The 19,233-nt window shown below is 28.4% G+C and overlaps 5 protein-coding genes across 5 annotated transcripts; 3 read left to right on the top strand and 2 right to left on the bottom strand.

Moving 5' to 3' along the window:
• Window positions 1-2,817: 2,817 nt before the first annotated feature.
• On the top strand, window positions 2,818-3,498 carry OCT59_028301 (uncharacterized protein). Its single transcript, XM_025311494.2, has 2 exons — window positions 2,818-3,089; window positions 3,157-3,498. Exons 1-2 carry the CDS (start codon window positions 2,922-2,924, stop codon window positions 3,361-3,363), a joined length of 375 nt encoding a protein of 124 aa, XP_025171109.1. The 5' UTR covers window positions 2,818-2,921; the 3' UTR covers window positions 3,364-3,498.
• A 120-nt stretch (window positions 3,499-3,618) lies between these two features.
• On the top strand, window positions 3,619-4,464 carry OCT59_028300 (uncharacterized protein). The gene is made up of 3 exons (XM_066147197.1): window positions 3,619-3,874; window positions 3,941-4,198; window positions 4,279-4,464. Exons 1-2 carry the CDS (start codon window positions 3,739-3,741, stop codon window positions 4,021-4,023), a joined length of 219 nt encoding a protein of 72 aa, XP_065993931.1. The 5' UTR covers window positions 3,619-3,738; the 3' UTR covers window positions 4,024-4,198; window positions 4,279-4,464.
• Window positions 4,283-6,100, bottom strand: OCT59_028299 (homoisocitrate dehydrogenase). Its single transcript, XM_025320520.2, has 7 exons — window positions 5,980-6,100; window positions 5,731-5,903; window positions 5,485-5,650; window positions 5,091-5,410; window positions 4,955-5,026; window positions 4,798-4,880; window positions 4,283-4,736 (listed from the first exon to the last, which is right to left on the bottom strand). Exons 1-7 carry the CDS (start codon window positions 6,076-6,078, stop codon window positions 4,513-4,515), a joined length of 1,137 nt encoding a protein of 378 aa, XP_025171108.1. The 5' UTR covers window positions 6,079-6,100; the 3' UTR covers window positions 4,283-4,512.
• Window positions 6,101-6,332: 232 nt separating this feature from the next.
• Window positions 6,333-10,288, top strand: OCT59_028298 (uncharacterized protein; the record flags this gene model as incomplete). The annotated part of the gene is made up of 16 exons (XM_066147196.1): window positions 6,333-6,749; window positions 6,818-7,005; window positions 7,104-7,209; window positions 7,276-7,473; window positions 7,547-7,864; window positions 7,930-8,069; window positions 8,175-8,257; window positions 8,337-8,455; window positions 8,525-8,605; window positions 8,672-8,824; window positions 8,904-8,976; window positions 9,044-9,326; window positions 9,396-9,621; window positions 9,696-9,768; window positions 9,849-9,930; window positions 10,013-10,288. The coding sequence occupies 15 exons, from the start codon at window positions 6,333-6,335 to the stop codon at window positions 9,866-9,868; spliced, it is 2,478 nt and encodes an 825-aa protein (XP_065993930.1). The 3' UTR covers window positions 9,869-9,930; window positions 10,013-10,288.
• Window positions 10,289-10,424: 136 nt separating this feature from the next.
• On the bottom strand, window positions 10,425-18,522 carry OCT59_028297 (uncharacterized protein; the record flags this gene model as incomplete). Its single annotated transcript, XM_066147195.1, has 26 exons — window positions 10,425-10,977; window positions 11,054-11,663; window positions 11,730-11,873; window positions 11,952-12,032; window positions 12,109-12,274; window positions 12,350-12,474; window positions 12,540-12,622; window positions 12,722-12,916; window positions 12,982-13,112; window positions 13,195-13,291; window positions 13,366-13,507; window positions 13,594-13,727; window positions 13,787-14,231; window positions 14,308-14,393; window positions 14,457-14,519; window positions 14,586-14,777; window positions 14,846-15,316; window positions 15,390-15,503; window positions 15,577-15,694; window positions 15,779-16,164; window positions 16,288-16,565; window positions 16,646-16,957; window positions 17,037-17,291; window positions 17,370-17,501; window positions 17,573-17,677; window positions 17,826-18,522. The coding sequence occupies 26 exons, from the start codon at window positions 18,520-18,522 to the stop codon at window positions 10,558-10,560; spliced, it is 5,982 nt and encodes a 1,993-aa protein (XP_065993929.1). The 3' UTR covers window positions 10,425-10,557.
• Between the last annotated feature and the right edge of the window lie 711 nt (window positions 18,523-19,233).

The raw sequence follows: 19,233 nt of genomic DNA, 5'->3' as shown, positions 1-19,233 counted from the left end.
AAAATGCACGAATCTTTATCATTATCAATCGCCCTAATTAAAAAATACCTAGTGTTGAAATTTTAAGAAACTTCTCCTTCTTAAAGAGCAACTTAAAGGAATAACTAATATGTATATTTGGCAAAGCCTTGAAGACAAAGCTTATAACTGACATTAAAAATCGTAGCACCATGTGTTTAGACTTAATGAATGTTTAATAGTGATGTCTTCACGTCATGTGAAAAGCTCATATGTTTTAGCGAAATTTGTGAACATTAAAACATCAATCTTACATCATTTGCGTGATAGTAGTAGTAATTACTTTTTCAAATGTTAACGATGGGATTCCTTTATGAGTTGAACGATCATCTTTCTTTGAATTCATGTAATAATTAATATGAATTAAATCGTGAAATCAAGAGGGAATATGGAAAGGTGCAGATTATGAATTTAATCAATGAATTTGGCTGATAATTATTTGCAAAGTTGTAAATATTTATGTTCTATTTGTTTATTTGTTTATACTCTATTTATTTATGCTGGCAGTCACTGTACTTGAAAATGTAACTCACAAACTAAACATAAAGAATATCACATTATATCCCACCATCACCATTAAATTCAGCCAAAATAATTCAGGCATCAGATTTTACTAGAAGTCAGCACTCGTTATTATTCAGTGATATTCAAAATATTAGTTTTTTAAACAGAAAAGGATGCAGTTATGGAATAGGGAATAGAACAGTTTATGAAAGAGTGAATAGCAAAAGGTGAAGAAATGATCTCTTAAATTAGTTAAATATAATTAATTATGTTATAATCGAATAGCTGAAAAGTGAATCCACCTTATCGGATTATAAAAACTTATGAGATGATATTTTTGACATCACTCGTAAAGCTTAATCATTCGGTAGTTGGTTCTAGGAAACCATATCATCAATGGATAAAGATTCTACGCGCACGATGTCCTGCCAATGAGATAACCGAATATGCGCTTTACAGAATCCAGGCGTAATCTAAAAGACCAAAGCAGTGAAAGGGCTTAACAAGCAAGAGAATTTTTCGATATATGGCAAAGAAAACTGATTCTGAGCGATTTATTTCATGGTGAATATGAGCATATTATTAGAAGAATCATAGTATCATAATAAAAAAATAATTCATAGTTTACTAATTTAACTTTCTCCTCTTCAATGTTCTTGTTATCCATATCTAATGATTCCCTTCATAACAATTATATCAAAGATGCAAGGAAACTTTGGAGCTTTTCTTACGATATGAGATTCTGTATTCATTAGCTATTGCTGAAGAAGATTCAAATGACATTATGCACTTGCGTCATAAAGGATATAGATAGCAATGGTAAAAAATATGGGTTCACATCTGATAATAAGGTGTCTGTCTACATACATAATATGTCTTTCGTGAAACTAGAATTTTTAATTTTGGAAAAATTGAGTTCTCTGGGTGATTAGTATGGACTGAACGCAAAATTAACAAAATTTATGCGTCAGATTGTCAAGGATGCGGCTGATCGGGTTATTGGGTGATTTTCTTAGAGAACTTATATATAATACATATAAATAATATAAATTATTTTTAAATTATAGCTTTATCAATAAGACTACTGTATAATAATATTTCACTCTGTTTTTTATTAAAATCTTATTTTAAGCATAATTTGAACTGATTATTAAACGTTAAAATGTAAATTAATAAACGAACTAAAAATTTAAATTATTTAAATTAAGGTATTTTATTTTCACGTGATTAACAAACTAAGATAAATTTACTTTGAAAAACGGTTCATATATATATTATGTTCTAAAATGCACAAATCTTTGCGTCATCTAATTAATCCATAAACAGAAAGGTTTCATATGAAAACAATAGTAAGTAAGAATTCTACAGAAAAGGACAAGACCGCATACCTTGGCTGGAATGATTACTTTTTTATGTAAACGCAAACAAACGAACTTACAATGTATAGTCTTTTAGTCTTTCTTTGAAGTACAAAAATGGAATAAAAATAATATTGCGCTATGTACTATATTTTCGATCATTTTATTTTTAGATGAATAATCAATACTATTACGGCATAAACATATAGATAATTTAAGCAAAACTTTTTCTTTATTATAAAAAATATTATTGGATGCTTTATTCTAGGCCATTAAATGCGAGTACCACAATTAAGTAAAATAACCAATAATTCATACTCTACCTTTTCTATGCTATTAAATTTCAAAACATGCAGACAGCATTAAAGATTTTAACAAATTTTCGAGGAGAAGTAATTTCGGATCACATATGGGAGGTGGTCAGTAGAAAAGGGGGAAATCCAAATTTTGGTCAAAATTTTTTTTATCAGTTTACTTTGCCAATCATGGTCATGGGAACAAAATTAGCTTAATAACCAAAAATCTTAAAATTTTTAAATTTCCCCCTTTTCTACTGACCGCCTCCCATATATTCACTCTTATTACAAAGGTCCAACGGTTAATGCTTGTGAAATTATGTAAGAGAATATCTAAAAGAGCAATTCAGCAAAATAGATATCCGGGAAACGAGGAGTTCGATAAAGAAATCAAAGTAGCAGCCACCATAGATTAGCCCAATTATACGTAATGAGAATACAAGTGTGTACTGACATTATGATTTCGCCACAGTACACAAATCTTGATCTACTGTGCACGTGGTTACTTTATGACATCAAAAATATGATCAGTCTCAAAAAATCATCATCATGACAAAATAGTTGAAATTGTTGCATCATCATCTAACGGGAAATCCAAGGAAAAAAATCTATAAATTGGAACAAAAAATTCTGTATCATTTAACTTAAAAAATTCTTTCTGAACTCTTAAATAATCTTCAATTGCATCATTTAACTTAAAAAATCCCTTCTGAACTCTTAAATAATCTTAAATTAAAAATTAAAAATGGTTAATGCCAGAACTTCTTATAAGACTTATAGAATGACTTCCTTACCACGTCGCTTATATTATAAGACAAAACGCGTTATTATGAAACCTGTAAGAAAAGCTAAAGGTCATCATACTACTGGTACTACCGCTACAGGCCCTACGAATACTCGCAAACATCCAAAGGTTCGTCATTCAAAATAATCAATATTTTTAATAAAAATTATTAATCTAATAATATTATATTTTTTAGTTATTCGGTGGATTTAAACGAGGTCGTACCAAACAAACCCAACCTGCTCATAACACAAAAACTCGTCGTTTTTTCGGATATACCCTAAGAAAAGATCCTAATCGCAACTACAATAATAATAATAATAATAATAATCGTAATAATCATGGTAATAATAATCATCATCATCGTACCATTAAGTCTAAACTTCGTTCTCTTTTACACTAAATTAAATTTTAATTAAATTATCAATAGCATCGACATCTCTTATTTTATTCATATAATTATGTAATATTACAATGTATTATATTTATCAATTATTTATAAATAAAAAAGATATTTTATATTTATTTATTATTCCAAAAAGGAAAACATGTACAGATGTACTGCTATTTATGGATTAGATCGATTTTTTTAAAAAATGTCAAAAACGTCACAATGATCATATTAATAATAACGTCAATATTAGATCATAATGATCCTAAGAAATTAATAAATAAGCGACAACTTCGTCTCCAAAAAAAAATTCATTTGAAAAATTCTGAAAAAACGAGAAAAAAAAACTTATTTATTCAGTAAAAAAATTATAATACAATTTAAAACATGGATCGTACTATTACCAAAGATAATAAAATAATTCCACATGATACAAAATATGAAAAACCATCACTTGAAAAAGTTGAAAAAAGAGAAGAGGAACGATTAAAAAATAAAAATGAAGAGGGGAAACCTAAAGAAGGTTTGTATGTTTGTAACTAATATATTTAGAAATTATCTTTTACTTACATTAAGAATTTTAACGTAGGTGGATCTGCTGGTAGAGCACAAGTTAATATCTCACATGTAACGGACCTTAATCCTAAACCACGTAGATCTAATACTTCATAAAATCATCATATCTCCTATTTTTCGTCAATAAATTATCTTAATATTTACAGTAGAATTAATCACTTTTATAACATTTTGCCATTAGTTAATTAAATAATATGCTAAATAATTCTCATTGTAGCAAATTATAAAATGAAATATGAACTATTTTCGAATAAAGTTACTGAAACATTAGGTAATATTAATACTATTGCTTTTAATAAATGAAATATAAATACATTTTATAATGGTAATAAGTGGTTTTTTTTACTTCAGATCTGAACAATTGCAATAAGTTAGAATTTTAAAGTTCCTTTATTTACTACTTTACTACTTAACTACTACTGTCTTAAAAGGATTTAACTGTCAGGTATAAAATGGTTTACATATTTACATACTTGGGATGTAAACCCAGGTAAAAACTTTTTCGATCTTTTATAATAAACATAAAATTGGCCTAATAAATAATAATTCTATACACTATTTTTTGAAATATAATATATATACATATTAAAGTGCTTTAAGAATGGCATCGGTAACTTGTTGAGTTGTTGAACTACCTCCCAAATCAGGGGTAAGAATATTACCTTTTCTCATTACACTATCTACCGCGTTATAAATTTTAGAAGCTTGTTCGGAATATCCCATATGTTCTAATAATAATCCTGCGCTACGAATTGCTGCGATTGGATTTGCTTTATTTTGGCCCGCGATATCTGGCGCTGATCCATGAACTATAAAAAGAACATTTGTTTAATATTAAATTCGAAAGTTTATAATGCATTTGATAGGTACCTGGTTCGCCAATTACGAAATTGTCACCGACATTTGCCCCCGGAACGACACCTAAACTTCCAACCAAAGCTGCCGCACCATCGCTATTTTTTAAAATTGAAACTGAATATACATGATATTCCATGTATTATTAAGAAATTAATGAAAGGATAGAAACCTGATAATATCACCATATAAATTTGGAGCAACAACGACGTCAAAAGCCTGGGGTTCCCGGAAAAGTCGATACCTATTGGGAAGTTTCTCATAAATACATTAATTATCTTCAATCTAAATCTCCGGATTATACATACACCATTGAATCAACAATCTGTTCATCCATATCTACGCCATCATATTTATGTTCGTTTTCTTTAACACTTCTGACACTTTCTCTCCATAATCCATCTGTAATACTTAATACATTAGATTTATGTATAATGGTAACTTTTGGTTTTGACTTCCAAATTCTTTGTTCCAATGGTACACTTTGACGAAGTTTGTCTCTTCCTAATGCCATTTCAAATGCCATTTTACCACATCGTTTGGATGCGTATTCAGATATTTTTCGATCTGCCCATGCTACTTTTAATCCAGTGGATTCATCAATTAGTTGTCTTTCTTGTTTAACATACTAACAGCAAATAATTGTGTTAAGAAAGTAAGTACAAAAATAAATAAATTATTTAATTTAAAGACAATTCCTACCAGACATTCAGTATTTTCTCTAACAATTAAAATATCTACGGGTTTTTGACTAGGATCTTTATCAGATATGACAGATTTTACGGGTCTCACATTCGCATATAGATCTAAATGTTTTCTCAAAGCCACGATAGGCGAAGAATAGCCGGCAACTTTATGAGATGGGGAACTGTAAATCTTTGTAAAATCAGATCGACAAAACCGCAACAAGCACGTGATTTGCATTTAAAATTTTTTTTTTTATTTTACCTAACGGCACCAAATAATGCACCATTACATTCATTTTTTAAAATATCCAAAGTTTTTTCAGGTAAAGCAGTTCCATGTTTTTGAAAATATTCGAAGCCTGCATCAATATATATAAAATTAAAACTTGGATTATCAGCTCCAGTTGGTAATGCCTCAAGAATTTGTTGTGCAGCCTATATTTTTTTTTGTATAGAAAATTTCAAATATTGAAAAATTTTATGTTTTAAAATTTTTTTAGTAAATATTTACGGGAATAACTTCTCTACCGATGCCATCTGCTGGTATTAGACCTATCGTTAATTTTTTTAAAGATTTCGTCGTTAATGACCGTCTTATTACATGAGTCATTTTTCAAGAATTTATTTTTCTCAAAAAAAAAAAAAGAAAAAAAAAACCAAAACATAAACAAAAAGCCAAAAAAATAAAAAAATTATCGCAAATTATCAATATCTTAAAAATCATGTGACTGCTATTACAGTATTTTGATTGTTAATTGGTCAAAAAATTCAATAATGAATCAATATAATGCTTGAAATTATCACTAGTATAAATTTACCACGTTTTCGAAACGAAAGATTCTTCCTTTTTTTTTTAAAAAAAAAATGGTTACTCCGGAATCGACAACCTCCTCAGAAACTGAAGAAAAACCTGCGATCCATACTTCACGCACACCAGTACTAACCATATACACAACATCAGAACAAAAATCATGGCCGAATTTTTCTTCACCTACAGAAAACACGAAAACTCCTTTACCATTTCCTTTGCCATTAAATAGAGAAATGTTCTCCACACCCGAATTTAATGCTGATAACTTTTTAGCTAGAAGACGTCATTTACCTTTAGATGAATTGAAGAAAGAGTTGATTATACATTTGAAAAGTTTGAAGAGCGACTTAGTAGAAATGATTAATAGGGATTATAGTAGTTTTGTTGATTTATCAACAAATTTAAAGGGGGTTGATAAAGTCATTGAAGAAGTTGCTAGGCCTTTGGGTAAAATGAGAGAAGAAGTTGAGGTATGATACGAAATTGGAAATTGTGAAGGATTCGAAGATGATTCACAATTTATTAACTTTATTTGTAGGGGGTTCGAATAACATTTCAAGGGGTTGTCGATTCATTGGAAAATCAACTGGCTCATCGAACATCTATACGTGAAAAGAAGGCTTCTTTGCAACTTCTTATTAATATTCATGAATCTGTGCGAAAAGTTGAAAGTTTATTGTTAATTAGTAGTGAGACTAGTTCTTCACTAGTATCAAAAGATGATAGGTATTTTTTTCTAATTCATTATTTCACATGTATTGTATTTAATTTTTTAATTCATTCTTATCGATAACAGTTATTTTTCTGTTTATTTGATTTATTAGTGGAAATAACGCGAAACAAATTGAACGTGTTGCCATCGAATATAATCAGATGCAATATTTGGTTAATAAAGGAAAAGGTTTACCCTTTGTAGAAAATATTGATTGGGTATGTAAGGAATTTATATTTATCATTTTTTTTTTAAATTTTATTAAAAAAAAAAAATTATTTTAGAGGATTACAAGGATCAAAAATACTCTTCGTACAAATCTTTCTTCAGCGCTTCGATCAGCTTTGCAGACTATAAAGGATCAATCAAATGCGTCCAAGGAGACATTAACTCAAATTCTTAGAACTTATGCTTTGATTGACCAAACAATGTCCGCAGAGGAAGTGATTAGAGAAGAGTTGGTTGCCCCTTTTATTCAAGAGGTATATATTATTTTTAATTCCTTTTTTTTACTATAAGCTATAATATTATTATTTATTCTTTTTATCGACTTAGACAGTTAAGCAGTCTGTACTTGAAAATCCACAACAAATTGCACCCTCTATTGTAATTGCATCACGTTCATCTGCTGGAAAATCAATGAAACCTCGTATGATGGCATCTTATTCAAAAGATTCTTTAGCTCTTATGTATACTAAGATATTGCAATTTATTAATAATGATTGTAACATTCTGCTTGAAATCACAAGAAAGGTTTTAAGGGGAACTAGTTTTGAAATTTTGGTGAATTCTATATGGACTGAAGTTGTAGATGCAGTGAATAAAAGGATATCATTTATATTTAATCTTGGAAATCCAAATATGTTTCATAAGGTAATTTTTCTAGCAAAAAAATTTATTTTCTTATAATACTAAATTTATTCATTATTCAAATATAGAATTATTCAATATCAATGAATTTTGTTTCAAGTATTGAAAATATATGTTATTCTAAGAAATCTTTATTATATTTGAGAAATCATTCTACGTACATGGAATTTATGAAAAGATGGCAGTTATCAGTATATTTTCAATTACGGTGAGTTTTTTGAGGTTTGTGGATGAAAAATTTGGTTTATTTTGATGTTTCATTTTTTTCCCCCTAATTTGAGTTTACTAAATAGTTATCTCCTTTAATCCAAAGGTTCAAGGAGATTTCAAATCAAATCGAGGGAACTCTAGCACTAAATGTATTGTCAATAGATAACAGCAATAATGACACACAATGTAAATAAGCAATATATTACTTTTCATTTATATTTTTAAATTTTATAATATATTTAATAAATTATGATGATAATATTAGATCCAACGTCCTTAAAATTACCGGCTAGTAAATCCACTATATTGGCAATAGAAAGATGTTGGTCTGAAGAAGTATTCATATATGGACTTTCACATAGGTTCTGGAAATTAACCTTACAGGTAAACATTGTATTTAGAATGATTTAAGGAATTTACTATTATAATATATAATACTCATTTTTTGCACAGTTAATAGAAAGATATAAGAAGTGGCTTACATCAACGTTAACGGAGTTAGTTGAAACAAATAATCATGTTCATGATAAATTAGTAAGTATTTAACTTATTTCTAATATTATGACTTTTTTATTTTAATTCATTATTTATCAAATATAGATGAATTCACCAGCATTAAGACCATCTAGCGGATCTGGAAATAGAAGATCTGGGAGCCCAGTGCAAAGCTCACCAAATAATGATGCATCAGATGAACAAGTATTAAGAAATTTGGTTATAGTGTCACATGATGTTGAGAATATAACTACTAAGGTAAACATGGTCTTATGAAGAGTTAAATGTATTTAGAAATTAGAAGTTTGAAATTATTAATAATTATTTTATGGTAAAGATTAAAGAGATATATCGTGAACATATTATAATCAAATTGCCCGAGTCCATGATAAATCAACCCATAATTGAAGGTAAATTATAATTTGATTCCCTTTCTTATCTATTACAACAAAACTAAATAGTATTTTTTTATAATAGAGAGTATTTCAAATTCACTTTCTTCTTTGCAATCTGATTTACCGGATTTAAGTCAAAAGATCTCAACAATTCTTACAAAGAGGTGTACAGAAGCATTACGACATGTTCGTAGTATTATAACACAATATCGACAACCTAATACAAAACCACCTACGGAATCTTCTTACTTTGTTCCGCATATTATGAAACCATTAGCTGCATTTTATGATTCTAATAAACTATACTTAAGTGATAAAAGACGAAAAGAGTGGAGCTCTATAGTGGGGGATGCTGTTGCAGTAAGGTAAATAATTTGATTTTTTTCTTTTACACAATATTTTACTTTATAAACTAATAAATTATTGTACATTAGATATTATACAATATTATATGAGTATCTTACAAATTTGAAAAAAACTGAGGAGAGTTCAAAAATTATGAAAATGAAAAGATTAAAAAAAGGACAAACAACGAGAGGAGGTCTTGTTTCTTTGTTTTCTGATTCAGGCGATAATGGAGTAGAAGATTCTACTGTTATGAGTGATGAAGATAAAATTCGATTACAATACTTATTGGATGTAAAGAAATTTGGAAAAGAGGTTTATACAATAATAAAATTTTGACAATATATTGTTAAGTTGATTTAATTAACGTAGTTATTATTTTTTTCTAGTTAACTAATATTGGAATTGATATTAAAGAGCTAAAAGGATATATTGACTTGTATAAAGTTGTTGAACCATATGGTAAGCTTGTTTTTCTAAATATTGTAAGAAATTTTTTTTCTTTTTGATTTATATTAATTAAAACTATAACTTTGTTACAGAATCAATTCAAAAATCATAACCATTTTCATAGATATATAATTATTATTTATTATAAAGTGATTTGTATAAAGTTGTTAAACTGTAAGTACGTTTTTAATATTGGTAAAAAAAATTTTGTTTTTTTAATTCATATTAATTTATAATTTTTAATTTAAAAATATAGAATCAAATTCAAAACATTATAAATAATTTATAGTTATAATTATTGTTTTATTAATCTTTTTATTTTTTTTTTATTAGGTATATTTAATTTATAAATATTTGGGTGGTAATAATGAAAATAATAATAATAATATAAAAATAATAATCAAAAAAAAAATAGAATTAAAAATTAAAGTAGTAGAAGTTTAAATAAAATAAAATAAAAATATTTTTTATTTTAATTTGTAATAATTAGTTTAATAATTCTGATCCAATAAAGTATATATTAAATTATATTAAATATTTTTAATTAGTTTTTAGTTACTAATTAAACATCTAATAAATTGAAAAAAAATATAGGTATAAAATGCTTTTATTATAATTAATAATTCATTATTGTTTTATTGCATTTTTTTTTTGGAAAAATCAGAATTAAAAAGTAAATAAGCTAAAAATAAGCTAAAAAATTATTTATTATATATAGTAAATGTAATTTAAAAAATATCACTTTTTCAAATTTTCATATAATGTAAATTAAAATCTCAAAGAAAATTAAGAAAATTATTATTATACAGTTAAATCTTCACTAAAAAAAATTTTTGACATAAAAGCTTCAAAGGTGCTACAATTATTATTTTTATATTTACTCATAATCATTTGAATATCAGCAGCCCTTTCCATATAAGAATGTTGATAAATAGTTGAATTAATACTATTAATATTATGCAAACTGTTTCTAAATGCTTGTATTGCTGTCATTCTAACCAATGGCCCTAATACATTACGTGATATTACCATACCATGCAATAAAGGTCCAAACGGTGGTATTTTTGAATCTCTATATATATCCACGCTATATAATTCATTGGGTAATGGTGATATTACTATTTGTACATTACCAAAATCTCCTCCTATTGTACTTTTACGATAATCTCTACGATTTTCATTCCATACGATATGTACATGATCATTTCCAATATGTCGTTTCTAAAAGAAATGAGAAAGGAAACATATTAAATTAAAGAACTAGCTACTTTTATAATAAAGGAATTGAAATACTTACTTTTCTTAATTGTTTTGGATCATTTGGATCAGTTGGCATTTTGGTTGCATCATGAAATATTACTTCGATGGTTGAAGTGCAATAATAAACGGCAGTTAACCCATTTGAACAATTTCTTTCTAATCCGCCAAGATATCCAGGATGTGTAGTTAAATCAATTTCCCACCCAAGACTCTGTACAAACTCATTATATTTTTCACTTCCACTTGTATTGTGTAAAATACTTTGTTCATCATCTTGTCCAGGCGCAACATATAATAAAGCAAATTTAAATACTTCTCTTGCATGTTTTTTGTCTAATAATCTTATATCTCTAAATAATGTACTTCCTTTATTTAATACACATATTGTACCATCATTTAATGATTCTGGTGTTAACCACCCAAAATGACTTAAAAATAATCTACATTGTTGATATGTTTCTGAAGGTTTTTCAGCTACTGGTGGTAAAACTGGTAAAAATGACTTTGATAATGAAAAATCTGCCCCAAGTGATGAATGTGATGTTGATCGCGAATATAATGGACTTCTCGATAGACTATTAAAACTTTTGTTATCGTCTCGTAATGTATTATTTCTTACTGAAACAACAGTGTCGTACCAAGATTGTCTAGATAAAAATGAAAGTTATTAGAATTTTAAAGCAATTGAAGAAATATTGTTTGGCTGAACTTACGCTTGAGTGTTTATAGCCTTATCATAAAGAATTTCTTCTTGAACATGACGATCTAATTCTTTTTCAAGCAACAATAAATCACCTGATGTTGAACTTGGCGGGTATGTTTGATTCAATGTTGCAGATGACGTTTGTTCATCAATACTTTTTCATAACAGAACCAGAAATTAATACTTTTTTTTTAAAAAAAAAGGGGGCAAATATAAATAAGAGTTTTCTTACTGTTGAAGTAAATTATCCAACATATTAACTTGGTCAGATCGACAATTTTGGGGCAATCCGTTTTCATCTTCGAACGAATCACTAGATTTTTTTCGAAACAATTATTTATCAATTCGACATGATAAAGAAGATTAAATATAAGTTTTAATATACTTACAAGGAAGAATTAGATTCCACTTTAATGTCTGATCTAAACATCATATTTTCACATATCATGTTATTAGATTTTATTAAATTATTTTCGGTGGAGTGCATATTTTCATAAAATAATTTAGAATCCCAAGAATATTTTCCTGTAAAATCTCGAATTATCATTCGTGATACTAAAACAATAAAATTTTTATTTATTATTTAATAATTATTAATTAATTAAGAGAAAATTTTTATTATTTTATTACCTGATGAATCTTTTCCTGGCATTTCAACTAATGTTATTATTGTTGTATCGTTAAATGAAAAATAATGATAATTATTTGAAGCCTCATCATCTTTTGTATCAGCTCCCATAGGTCCCACCAATGTGCTAAATTAAAGGATAAATAAATTTAGACTTACGGTAAGAATACTATAACATTTTGTTTAATATACCTATGCATCATAGCAGGCCCATGAATTGGTGAAAAATTGTCTAAGTGATGCGTTAAATGTAATAAAACAAATTCTGCAATTTCCTATTAAAAGAAATTTAATAAGTGGAGTGTTTCCGTGTTATAATCATAAATTGAAACTTCAAACGTTACATGTGTTTAAGAGATATGAATAGTAGTTACCTTGACGAAATTTACATCTTCAGCAGAGTTATCAAATCCAACATTAATACTATGATCATGTTCAAATACATTATCCAATGATACCTTTCTCTCTGCTTTTTTAAATTTTACCGGAAATTCATTATTTAAATGTTTTCCCTTATTCTTATAAAACGACATTGGATATTTTTTTTTCGGAATTTTATTTAATTCTAGCTATTGTATTAAATTAATACTATCAGTACTTATGTTTATAAACAAATAATGTTATAGTTACTTACATTTGAAAGTTCAAAAGCCATCTCGATCGCATCAAATACTAGTTGGCATAATTCTGTGTCTGTAAAGAGATTCGAAGGAATTATCATAAGCCAATCGAGTAGACAATAAAATATTTTGGCTATTATAAATCCTAAGTCAAGTAAGAATCGAAAGTTAATATAATTTTTTTTTAAAAAAAAAAAAGATACAAACCAAAAATTAAATTTCCTCACCTCTTCCGTTTTTATGTGATGCTTTTTGTAATGCAAGATGTTCATTCAATGATCCAATTAAATGTCCAAATACATCTTGTATAATCATGAAAAATACCTTGAAAACAAATAAAAAATATTTATTAATACAAAGTATTTAATTAATTGTATTATTATAAATAAATGACATACACTATCATTATCACTCCATAACGAAGAATTATGAGCAAAAGTTATTAAGCAATCTGCAGCAACAGTAACAACTGGTAAATGACTCCAATATAACTGTTCCAATAAAGCCTGGAGACAACTTTTAATAATTGTTTTGTCTGGCCTTATATACATGTATTCATAAAAAAAGTTAAGTTATAAATAATTTCATCATAAATGCTATAAATTTATACATTATTATATACCTACCAAGGAGTTGCCGTAAGTTCATCAAATGCGAGAGTACACAATCCATATAACAGCATATTATGTGTTTCATAATTGCTAATCGTCTCTTCATTTGAAAGTGCACTCAATAAAGTTTCTTGCAACATTAACCTTAACTATAAAGAAATTATAAGTTTCGGATCTATGTTTGTCATCTCTTTAGAGATCAACTTACCTCTGAATACTTTATACTATCTAATTTACTAAATTTTAATTCATTTAAATCTTCCACATTCATCTGGGCTAAATTCTTATAAGGTATGTCTGGAACCTGAAGAGAAGGCAACTGATTCACAATACAAATTAATGAACATAGTATAGTAATAGAATTATGTATTGTAATCTCCGAAGTATTACTATTATAATCATGTTTGGATAACAAATTCCGAATTGTCTCAATAAAGCTATAATAAAGAATATTACAACCAGGAAGGTTTTGAGAAAAGAGCTTTGTTGAATTATTAATAATTGCAAGGATTATTGAAGAATCTTGATCTGATAGCCCTTTTAACAGAGCACGATAAAAATGAGGATAATATTCCTCATCAAATTTTTCATGAGGACATGACATTATTTTGCATAATCCAGCATATGCTAATGCACGTCCTGGTGCGAATGCTCTGTTAGATAGTTACAATAATTAATAGCCTTGTTTGTAAATTCGTAACAACATATTAATAATTATAATTCTCTTACAAAGGTAAATTGCAAGCTTCAAATAGCCAGGGTGAAAAATCGAAGAGAAAAGGCGATGAAAATCTTCCATATTGGTGATTCCGAACCTATTATAAATAAATTAATCTTTAAATTTACTTAGATTCAAATTTTAACAGTAAAAGACTTACCAAACTAAGCATATCCACGATATCAACAATACATTTTATTGCTTCGGCGTGATTAGGTGAGATCTAATGAAAATTAAATTAATCTTTTTTTTCTTAAAATGTATAAATATGTATAACTTCATTTTTTACCTGAATGTAATTTAAATTGCCTAATGCAGTAAGTAAATTCTTCCATACTAACAGAGCATTTTCTGTACTCCATGATAACGCCTCAATGTGAATAAAATCTGGGCACCTAAAGTTAGCCAATGATACTGAAAGCTTATCCCCGCTAAAATTAGGTTGAGCAAAAAACACTGATGATGATGATGTTCGATTCGACTAACGTAAGAAAATATACATTGATTAATCAAAGTTCAACAATGAAAAATTCAATTTAGAATGATTACCTTCACTTCTGCTGCGTCGTCCGCAGCAACCTCACTACTGGCATCAAAGTAATCATCATCGTCGCCTTGGTCTTCATCATCAGATGCAATGCTTTCAGAATGTATGGATGATCCACCACTGAACACTGTTGTCCCAATATTTAATAATAGTGTTTGCGATTTTGATTCAAATGAGCCAATGTCTTGATGGATACTCATTGGTCTGCGACCTGATTTTCGGCTCTCATTTACATTCTTAATAGAAACTGAGAAATCAGTTCCCATTATTTCCTCACGCGATGAATTACTGCCTGAGGATTTATGTCGATATGCACCGCGTAAAGACAAATGTCGGGTGCGATTTTTTGAAGGACGTCGTCTATGGAAATGTCTCTCTGGAGTTGTCGAAATACGACGATTTAATTCAACAGCATCGAGGTCTACATGATAAATATTCTTGGATAGTACCTTTGTCATTCTTAACATAATTTTCTGAAAAATAAAATTTAGGATTTAGCGATAAAATTCACATACATAAATATAATTGAAATTATCAGCAACTAACCGCCCATTGTGAAACAGTTTGCGACCATCTCAAACTAATGCTCATTCGGTTTGTTAATGAACGCCATAATTCTGGTTGTTGAACTTTTGATCGAGCAAATGCATATAATACTGTCTATTAAAATAAATAGTTCCGACATAAATTTTGGATTCTTAATATGAATTCTAAAACACTTAAAATCACATACTTCAACTAAATAATCTGCAAGATCATCAGCCAACGTAACTGAAGATATTAGTACATATTTGTTAGATTGATTCATAATCCTCTCTTGTATGTCCAGAAGAGAAGAAAGCAACGTTTCCCTTAATTTTAAGATCAAATTAGCTAAATATTTTTACATTATATTAAAAAGAGAGAGAGAAAGAATCATTAATCTTATAGTTTACCATGTAGCTGGTTCTAATTCGATAGGGCCCTCCGCCATTATTGAGCGATACAATGCTAGCACATCTCGGTAAATAGAAACTTGTGCTTCTACCTCAACATTTACCATTCCACCATCATTTGTTAATAAAGAATGATCTTCAAAAACGAGTGTTAATAATACAATATATCTGCGAAGGTAAACATTCGCATTAGCATACGTTGAGTTGAAAGAAACAGTTGACGGAGTAGTAGCTGGTGAAAATGATGGCTCGCTTTGATATTCTGGTGATGGCAACGACGTGTAAGATGAAGATGCAAAGATAGAAGAAGAGAACGAAGAATATGCAGAATGTGACGGTTGAGGAGAAGACGGTGATTTACGAAGAAAAACCGGTCTCTCTTCTTCCTATGATATCAATTCACAAACAATATAACAACTAAAACTGAATTCTAATCACAAATTCTAAAATTTACGAAGAGCAAATTTGGAAAAATATGTTTTTTAAGTCGAAAATGTCACAATACTAACCCCACTTAATATCCAAATTCCCACAATATGAACAGCACCTCTAACTATATCTTTATACAGCGGACTGCCAGCTGGTAGCATAAGAGCTTGTCTTACAATTTCATGAGCGAATTCTCGATTTTCTGCACCTAATACAATCGACTTTAATATCGGTGTAGCGGGTGAGGGATGCGAGGATATTGCATCGGAAATAGCCTCATTGTTATCAAGACAATGATGTATCAAGAACGTAATAAATGCACGCAGTATTGAGGGCGGACATTTTTGAAATCCAATTTCTTTATGAAATATAAACATGTCAGTAAAAATAAATAATAAATAATTAATTCAACATTTTAAAAGAGACTCATAATATTGCCTTGATTTTCAGGTATTAAGTAAAGTTTCTTTGCACATTGAGGAAATAATTTTACTAAATATTGTTTTTTTGTAAGTTCAAAATGAAATTTTGCTGCAGCGAACGCGGCATCAATTCCCATTCCAATAGCTATTCCATTATCTGGTTCAATATTTTCATTAACAGGAAATTCATAATTTTCTGGAGGAGGAGTTGAACCTGCTGCAACATGAGCTAGTTTAACAAGACTACCAAGATCCATCTGAATCAATTGTAATATATCATGAAATGTTGGTGGATGAGGATTTGGGAACAAAGGACCTCTATCATCAGCTGTAAGTTAGTAGGTTTAGTTACTTAATCTTAGAACGAAAGCAAACATAATATATTAACGTTCTCCTATTATACTTGCCTTTAATTGATATTTGTCCAAACGAAATAGGCCTATTAAATTTCCTCCACGTACTTTCTTTCACTTGATAATCATCACTACCAATTCTTATTTGATCATGAAGGAATAAATCCAAAGAAATAGCATTTGCATATAAATTCACACATTCTGTAAGTTCTATTGTTTGATCGTTGATCCATAATAGCAAAAGTTGAAATCCTTGTATTCGAACTCGATGATGGTTTCCATGATCGAGAAGATGCTTTAACATTTCAGCTTTTAAAATTCATTAAAATAAATTAATATTTTGCAAACTTTCAGATAATTATAAAATTGATAAAATCGCTAAAATACCTATTTTTCCACGCTGCCATCCACTCCTTATTCGATCTGGTAAAAATAAGAAGACTTTTCGTAATAAAAGTAGCGTCTTATTTATATTTAAAAATTCTTTTGATGAAAATGACATTGGACGTTCCGATTTTTCTGTAAATACAATTTTCTAAAATAAATTTCTTAAAGCCTTTTTATAATTCAAACAATAAATTTTTTCTCACGTTTTATTTTATCGACTTGGCCCATAAATGACTTGTAAAGTACATCGAAAACATCTTCAGCATGTTGTTGAAAGAATTGAGCTTGATCCAATTCATTCGTAACATCTTAATTTACATTATTTAAAAAAGAAGTTACAAAAAAAATTATTAAATAATTAGAATTAAATAAAAGTAACTGTTGAAATAGAAGTCTAACAATTAGTATATATTAAAACAATAAATAAAAATAAAGTCCATCTTAAGATGTACTCACCGATAAAATTCCATAAAGAAGTAATTCTTGCTTTTGACCTTTGTTTATGATCTAGAAAGTTTTTTGCTTTCTTAAGCAATTTTTCCATTCGATCATCTTTAGGTACATTCTTATTATCTCTTGTAAATAACGATGAATTCATTTTCCTTTGTGAAGGAGGCTTATCACTATTATTAGTTGATTCACTAATAACATCAATAGACTTAACTACAGAAGAGTCTTCTTCATTAGTAACAGATAACGGAAAAGAAGGATGTGTAGGTGATACTGATATATTATGGGTACTATGCGAACTAAGTGGGCGAGGTGGTTTATTTCTTATTATATTAATAATTCCTTGTGACTGTCGTTGTTCTTGATCTTGTTGTTGAACCTGTTGTTGCTGTATTTGTTGTGACTTGTGTACTTGTGTTTGTAAATGCTGTGAAGTACTAGGGCTTGCTTGTGGTGTGTTTCGGGTTAATATTTCAGGACGGGGTATACTTATTCCAGCCAAATCTTTTGGTTGACTCGGAGTTGAAACTGAAGCACGTCTTTTTACTATCTGGTTGATAGCAGTTGCAATTTTTTTGGTAGTACTTGAAGTACCATCGCCACCACTTAATGTACCTCTCCTAGGTTTTCTAATGGATACACTACGCAGTATCGACGTTGAACTATCTTTGCTTTTTGTTGACGAATTCTCGTCAGCGTCCATTATCTTTTAATATGTGGAGGTGAAAGTTATGCTTGTGCTGCTTATACACGTTTAAATAGAAATCATTTATGCATGCTGATGTCAAAAAAAATCTTTTGCATATTTAGTTACAGTAACATGGTACACGATTTGTTGTGTCACGGATTCGATCAAGGCAAAATTTATGAACAAAAGTTTTTGAAGAAATTAATTGCTATTATAAGTTAAATTCAGATTTTTCTCCACGCCGCCATTTTTAGTCTGAAATCAGAGATAATAGTATATTAAATTAAATTTATTTATTTTTTATTTATTTATCTTTTTATCCGATCTTCAAATGATTTTAATTCCAACTTCTTAAATAATACAACAAATGATTTTATCACGACTGACCATGTTATACAAACTTTACGAATATATTAAATAAGATCAACTCTTTTTTTTTCTTAATTTGTCCATTCTCGTTACAGTTAATATTTTAATTTTAAATCCTGCTGCATTATGAACGATTAGAACAAAATGTTTATTTCTCATTATAAAACGGTTCGTTATTTCATTTAAAATTTTTGTTATTTATTAATATACGATCTTCTAATAAGTTTCAACTTATTTTATAATTTATACATATAATACATATATTAATTTTATGTCATTAAATTCAATATTTTCTTTAAAGGATGGGTAAATCAGACTAAAATCTAAACCTGCACTATTCCTTTTTTAGGAACAATG

Source organism: Rhizophagus irregularis, chromosome 8 (assembly GCF_026210795.1).
Source record: "Rhizophagus irregularis chromosome 8, complete sequence".
In the NCBI taxonomy this organism is placed as follows: domain Eukaryota; kingdom Fungi; phylum Glomeromycota; class Glomeromycetes; order Glomerales; family Glomeraceae; genus Rhizophagus; species Rhizophagus irregularis.
Note: the sequence above shows the minus strand (reverse complement) of the source record. Positions and strands in the feature narration are given on the sequence as shown.

Coding starts and splice junctions, on each gene's coding strand:
- OCT59_028299 (XM_025320520.2), bottom strand. CDS start 6,078: ATGACTCATGTAATAAGACGGTCATTAACGACGAAATCTTTAAAAAAA. Junction 5,651..5,730: donor GCATTATTTGGTGCCGTTAG/GTAAAATAAAAA, acceptor AAAGATTTACAG/TTCCCCATCTCATAAAGTTG. Junction 5,411..5,484: donor GAGAAAATACTGAATGTCTG/GTAGGAATTGTC, acceptor ATTTGCTGTTAG/TATGTTAAACAAGAAAGACA.
- OCT59_028301 (XM_025311494.2), top strand. CDS start 2,922: ATGGTTAATGCCAGAACTTCTTATAAGACTTATAGAATGACTTCCTTA. Junction 3,090..3,156: donor ATACTCGCAAACATCCAAAG/GTTCGTCATTCA, acceptor TATATTTTTTAG/TTATTCGGTGGATTTAAACG.
- OCT59_028300 (XM_066147197.1), top strand. CDS start 3,739: ATGGATCGTACTATTACCAAAGATAATAAAATAATTCCACATGATACA. Junction 3,875..3,940: donor AGAGGGGAAACCTAAAGAAG/GTTTGTATGTTT, acceptor ATTTTAACGTAG/GTGGATCTGCTGGTAGAGCA.